The 7,175-nt window shown below is 36.8% G+C and overlaps 1 protein-coding gene across 1 annotated transcript; it reads right to left on the reverse strand.

Annotated features, from left to right (window-relative positions):
- Positions 1,716–6,753, reverse strand: LOC109242685 (probable glycerol-3-phosphate dehydrogenase [NAD(+)] 1, cytosolic). Its single transcript, XM_019409532.1, has 5 exons — positions 5,071–6,753; positions 3,930–4,151; positions 3,496–3,743; positions 2,771–2,910; positions 1,716–2,019 (listed from the first exon to the last, which is right to left on the reverse strand). The coding sequence occupies exons 1-5, from the start codon at positions 5,729–5,731 to the stop codon at positions 1,896–1,898; spliced, it is 1,395 nt and encodes a 464-aa protein (XP_019265077.1). The 5' UTR covers positions 5,732–6,753; the 3' UTR covers positions 1,716–1,895.

The raw sequence follows: 7,175 nt of genomic DNA on the forward strand, positions 1-7,175 counted from the left end.
TGTTTGCTGTTGATCCACCATCTTTGGATTTTGGTAAGGGCAACTACTCAAATTATGTCCAAGCCTGCCGCAATTTGTGCATAGGAGGTTGAAACCCTCGTAGGTAATTTGTTGTATATGTTTGCCGATCACAATATAGGTTTTGAGAGGTTTTTCTATGGGAACCATTATGCATAGTCGAGCATACTTACCTCTTAGCACGGATTTGGTGCGTGCATCAATGCGTATTAGTTGTCCTAGCTTTTCTCCAATTTTTTGGAGTATATCGTAGTCATAGAATTCAGTGGGTAATTCCGGGAGTCTTGCCCATATGGCTGAGTATGTTAACGCAGCTTTAGAAGCTACGAATCTGAGCTCCCATTTTCTTACTGTGAGAAATTGATTCCCTATGAACCATGGTCCTTCATGGAGGGCCTTGTTATAATTCTCCTCTTTAGCAAATTTTATTAGGTAGTAGTCGCATCCTAGGTCCACCAGAGATAGGGTTTCAGTTGGTTTCCATATCGCGTGAAGCTTTTTTTTGGAGAAATTGGTAACCAACTCTCCTGCCAAACATTTTGATAATAAGAGCGTTGGTCCAATTTTTGTATATGCGCTCCTTATCCGATGAGGTGATGGGGATGAAGAACTCTGGGTTAGGGTAGTTATTAGTTTCATCTTCTTGTTCAAAGGAGTCCATGTTTTGTTGTATTGTGACTTGGCTGCCCTCTGGTTCATTATTTGCGATGTTACCCGATATCAAGGTGTCTAGGAAGGTCATCCTTTTTGTAGGGTTTGTTATGTCCTTTGTTCCCGTTGCTGGTTCATCCGTGTGTTTCCCTCTACATATTTCCATGTCCATTGGGGGGGGGGGGTGTAGTGAGGGAAGGGCCTGGCGTTACCCCTAGGGCTACTTGCTCATTTGTTAAAGCTTGGCTGTCCATCTCTCCGGTTAGGACATTAAGGGTCAAATCTTTTTGGTTCAAGTTGCTTAGTTCGTAAGTATTCATCTGGAGAAGATGAGGGAAAGAAAGTGAGAAAGAGAATAGCTAGGGAGTTTTAAAGGGGGAACCTTTAGAGAGAAGGTGGAGCCTTTCTCTCTAACCCATTACTTCATTTATGCAATTGTGTGAATTTTGCTTCTTGAATCCTAGTAAAATGAGGTTATAGTCTATTGTGTGGAACACTACATTGCATGTTAGCATGAGACTGTTATGCACAGGGTTCGAAAAAAGACCAATACCATATAAGGTCAATTGTGTGAAACATTACTTCGCATGTTAGCAAGAGTATGTTTTCACAGTTTGAACCCACTTTTACCATTGCACCAAGGATTCCCCAATTTCACCTATCAATCTAACATAAGATATAAAAAGAGTAGAATCAAAGAACACTATACATTAGCAATGTCACAAGCCTTTTCATTCATGTTTTGTTGTAGTAGTCAGCTGGTTTTGTTTCCCATGATTATAGTGTATTCTGATTAAAGAGGAGCCTTAGTGTAACTGGTAAAGTTGTTGTCATATGACCAGTAGGTCACGCGTTCGAGCCGTGAAAATAGACTCTTGTAGAAATGTAGGGTAAGGCTACGTACAAAAGACCCTTGTGGTCCGGCCCTTCCCCGGACTCCGCACATAGCGGGAGCTTAGTGCACCGAGCTGCCCTTTATAGTATAATTTGGTTAGCATACTTGCAGCAGCTACAAATCAAAACCTGTTATACACCTAAAGAACAAATAAGCTTCAAATTCAAAATGAATATCAAGAAAATAGGACCATGTTATGGTAAATTTCATCAGTACAAATTGAGTATCAAATAGTATATGTTTTCTTCACCAAATATAACAAATCCAATTTGAACCAGTCTATATACTTTATTCATTGCTTAATTTCTAAGTTTTTTGCATGAACTGTTGATCAAGGCTGTCCAAGAAGTGAAGGCCTGTAAAAAGCATGGGTTTGCGCAATCTCAATCCGATCGCGCGGATCGTTCAAGTTTTCATCCCTCAGTGCCTGAAGAATTGCCATTGGCCCTTGTTCCCTGGAAGTACAAAAACCACATAGAGATGTTATCAGTCAAAAATGAAAATTCTAAATCATGTCATGTAAAAGATAACTACAATTAATTCCCCATAACAAGTGGAATTAGTAACTCGGAAAACAAGGCAAACAACGTGCTAAAACATGATAAAATTAGCTCTTTATATTGCTAGGGGTCGTTTGGTATGTGGATAAGGGATAATAATCCCAAGATTAGATGCGGGATTGTTTTATCCCGCATTTGGTTGAATTTTTGAATCCGGGATTAGTCAATCCCATAATTGGGTATTATTCTATCACACGCTGAGGGTGGAACAATAATCTCGGGATAAACACTAAAATGACAAAGATGCCCTTCTCCAACGCTTTACCCCCTAAGTTTTTTAAACAATCCAAGGTTAAAATTAAAAATAAAAGTTTATCCCAACTTATCTGATATTCACCAAACATATGTTTACATTATACCCTGTATATCCGATTTTTAGTTCAATAAATCAAATATCTTCCAATAAAAATATATTCACTAAATAATCTCGTCATTATTTAGTCCCCGTATTATATCCAATCCTCATAATCTCGAGATAACTTGTTCCCCTACCAAACAACCCCTTAGTGTATAAAAGTTAAAATTCTAACTATAGTAACAATAATAATTCCTGCACAACTGTTTTTTCTTTTTCTTTAAGTTCATAACATGGCATTAGCAACAAATTACAAGCAACATCTATATGTTCTGTTGTGCAAAGACTTACCTTTTTATGAGTATCTTGTACAAAGTCTTCAAGATGGGGCACAGCTCAACTGGTGCAACCGGCTTATTCTCTCCGGGATGTAACACATTCAAGCTTGACTGACTTAGAAGTTCATAGAAAGCTCCGACAGCAGAAACTCCCTATACAAGAGGTAAAAGAACGTGACTGTTTGGAAAGTCGGAACCTTAGAAGTTCTTACAGCAAGAGACAGAGCTGAATAACTTGATGCATTGGTACAAATGCAAGAGGAAATTGCCGGGAAAATTTCAGGATCGACAATCAGTGTCAAATCCAAACGCCGAGTATACATTTTCACTGTACAACCAGAATAAAAAAAATCGGTGGAAAGCATATTATTTCAGTAGTTTATATCTTTGCTCCCCATCTGTAAAGGAAGAGAGGCAAATAACTCTAATCCGTACGTGTTGAGTCTTAGCACATGATACGTTGTAATAAGAATGTTTATCATGTATTTTAGACCATATACATATGTGTTTTCAAAAAAAGAAACAGATTTTATGTCCATGCCAAGGGCATTGTATATGTTTTCAGTTCATTTGCAAATTACCTCGACGGCATAAGTATTGTTATGGTACAAAATCAGTCTTCTACAACAACTTGGCATTGTTTTTGAAGGACATCTTAGAAAATAAAAGACTAGTTCTTAAGTTTGGTATACTCTTGAAAGCGACAAAATCAGACGAGAGGTAATAAAAAGTGAATACCTGGATTGTTCCTTTGCCGCTAATGCTATCACCCATATCGAGACTCAGTTCTCCCTTAGCTATCATTTGACCATACCAAGCATTACGACCTTTCAACAATGTAACATATGTATCAGCTAGCAGAGGCCCTGCAAGCCTTTCCGGTTCTTCCGTCAGCAAATAGGTGATGAATATCATCTCCGATGTACAATGTGCAAAATATACTGATTTGCTCGTAGCACTCTCATTTGTTAGCGCAGCCACCATCCCTGTAATCGAAAACAAGGCAGAATATAGTCATAGATTTGGTGCAACTTCGCATTAGATGCCCAATTTTATCTGGTTTCTTAACAATAAAGCTTGTTAGAAAACAGATGAAGAATCAACTACGAATGGCATTAACCATAAAAGTAAAACCCTCAGACCAACGAACACTGAGAAAGGCAAACACTTACCAGCTCCAATGGCATAGACATTCTTCAAGCCTCCCATGACTTCGTGTGTTACAAGGTCGCTGTTGTCCCAAACAATAAAATGAGGTTGTCTTAAGAACTTTGCAAGTGGTTTTCTCCATTTTTCTGATCCGCAAATCCTAGCATTAGCATATTCTTTGTTGTAAATCTCCGAGGCGATATTTGGTCCACCAAGATAAAGGATGTTCTCCAATGGTACTCCAGCTGCAACGAGCAGATGATATTGTTAAGAAACTGAAAGGCTAAGCTTTCTTCCTGTTCTTTTACAACTACTAACATATCGATGAATGACTTTCATTTGTCTTTTCCATCATATCATGTTTCTGCTAAGTTGCTCTGACACGACAGTTTATATGTCACACCCATGTCTACACGACACTAGTGTGGGTATGGGATCCGTACCGGATCTGCTCAAACAATTTTGGGTACTTTGACCACGACAAACGGAAATATTCGAGACGAGATACAATTTGATTCCCAAAATCAGAACCAAAACTAGGGTAAATTTGAAGGAAATAGCATACCTTATCTAGGAAGTCAATCCCTTACTTATCTACAACTTGAGGATAAAAAAAAATTCACGCTTTACAAGCTATACACAAGTATTCCACAAAATTTCTCATTATATAGAGATTTTTTTTTTGAATTATTTGTAGCCGGATCTCCGCATCCATATCCGTACTAGGATACGTATACCCGAACCTTAGAATTTACATTTTGAAGAATCTGACCTCTAGATCCGCACCCCTGTCGGACACACACACCCATGTCCGAGAAACTTAGTGTTTCTGAGATAGAGGTGATGCATTAGAAGATATAAAGCGATGTCTGCAATCCTGTGTTAAGAAATGTCTAAAGCTACTCTCAACTTGAGAAACAAAGATCCACATTTTAGACCAGAATCAGAAAATTTCAAAATTTCTAGAATTGTTCCCTAGTGACAAGTTTTAGTTTGTTAAACAAACATGAAGATTCAAACAGCAATGAAGCACACCATATTGCACTGCATATTTTCTAAACAATCACATTTCATACTGAAGCAAATTCTATTTCATTTCTATTTAGGAATTTCTATTGGTTAAGTAAAGATTAGCTGGAGGCAAGAACAAAGATAAAAGCTTACTTGCCCGATTAATCATCTGCGTAGGAGTAATAATATGAGGAACTGGATCTAGTTCAGCCTCGATACCCTTTGCCAAAGAAATGATAATTGGTACAGTTAGTCTTTCCTTCCAATACTTGGTGATCTCCATAAACACATCTCGTGTTTCAGTCGAGGGCAATCCGTTAATCACAACATCAGCATCCCAAACAGCTTCTTGCAAGTTAGTCACAACCTTCAATGGACAAAGTGGTGTATCAATCATGTTTAAGCAGAAACCATCTTTCAAGATTTCGTCCGCATATAATGTCCGATCGCCTAATCTTGCCTCGACATACTTCAAATATGCACATCTCCTGATCAACCTCCTTAACACATCCTCCCTTGAATTGATCACCTCAAATAAATGTTCTGCTGTGGCTCTATCCACAGCTCTACCTGCCCTTCTCCATATCCTAAGTTGAACCTTATCGCGGAATTGGCCGTAACTATCTTGGAGCAAAGCTGCAAATACACTGCCCCAAGCACCAGCACCAACACAAACAATTCTCAACAAATCACCATTAGCCTTACCAAGAATTTGTCTAAGTTCATCAAGTTTCTCCTCTAGGCCATTGTGATTGTGTACACTCCCATTTGAGTACACATTATTTCCACTTTTCACCTCAATACTACCAACCATTTTCTTTCAAATAAACACCAATAGCTACAATTACACCAGAAACAATCTAAACACCTCAAAAAAAGTATATAAAAGAAGAATCTTTAAACCTTCAATATCACTCTCTTTTCAAGATTTATATCAACCAATGAATTAGATAGTATTGTCAACAATACTATTTCAAGAATTTGGAGAGAAATTAAACAAACCCTTCTTATAAAAAGAAGCAAAACCCCTTCTTAGAAAATATATTGACAAATCACTATTCATACATTATACTATAAAGTTTTCTTGCCTAGCTCATTCCCCACATTAACTAAATTCTTGAAAACTTCTTCAATTTTCCACTTCCTTCCAAGTTATGACAACCACAAAAAGAGGAGAATCTTTTTACAAGTAGAAATTTTACCTGAATCAAAACTAACTTTCCTCTCTCCTTATCTTTTTCAAACCAACTAATTCTTTAAAATTTTCTTCATTTCTCCACTCCCAAAGCAATAAACAAGCTGACAAAACACTATTATGGATAATATAGGCTACTAATAATTCCTTAGCAACACAAAACAAAGAAGAAAAGACTACAGTCCGACCTCTCTATAGCTAACTCTTTATATAATAGCCATTCATTATAAAAGTCTAGTAATTTTCGGAACCAATATTATATTATGTTATAATACATGTCCTCTATAACTAACACTTTAGTATAGCGTGTGTATATTTGTGAACTTGGATTTTGCAGACATCTTTGTATTGTCCGCCTGAGTTTGGTTATCTACCCAACAGATAATTTTCGAAATAAACAAAAAAAAAGTTAAAACTAGTAAACAAACTTTACGTGTTGGATACTACAAAGATTAAGTCAAAAACCCAAGAAAATACTCAAACAAAGATATTAAAGCATGAGAAGCTAGCTAGCTGCAGCTGTTACTTTAACAAACATTTAATACAAGAAAACAATAATTGCATGCAAAATGTGCAATTTTGCAACAAAATAATGGTGACCCTATTCATGCAAATAGTTCCATATTTGGTACATATCACTTCTTTACAAAATATAATACACATGAATGTGTATATATAGGGTAGGGGGTGGGGGTGGGGGTGGGGGTTAGAAGGTGTTTATATTGATTGATACAGTTGTTGAATGTATAGGGGAGGGTGCCATTGCATTAAAGTGTTTAGACACTGCCAACCTCCTAGACGGTCATTAATAATAAAGATGGAGTTAGGTGAACTGTGTTTTTTTTTTTCTCTTTCTTTCTTCTATTATGGACTATATTCTTTTAATAAGTTATACTAGTATATATTGCCATACCAATAAGTTACTCGTAATTGTCTTTTACAGCTTGTTTGGACGGTTATTACCTACTGTATTATATCATATTGTTATTTTAAATGTAATATTTGTTTTGATTGTTACTTAAATTTTAGTTTAACAAATTTGTATGTAACGACGAAAAATGTC

This window comes from Nicotiana attenuata, chromosome 2 (assembly GCF_001879085.1).
Source record: "Nicotiana attenuata strain UT chromosome 2, NIATTr2, whole genome shotgun sequence".
Taxonomy (NCBI): Eukaryota; Viridiplantae; Streptophyta; class Magnoliopsida; order Solanales; family Solanaceae; genus Nicotiana; species Nicotiana attenuata.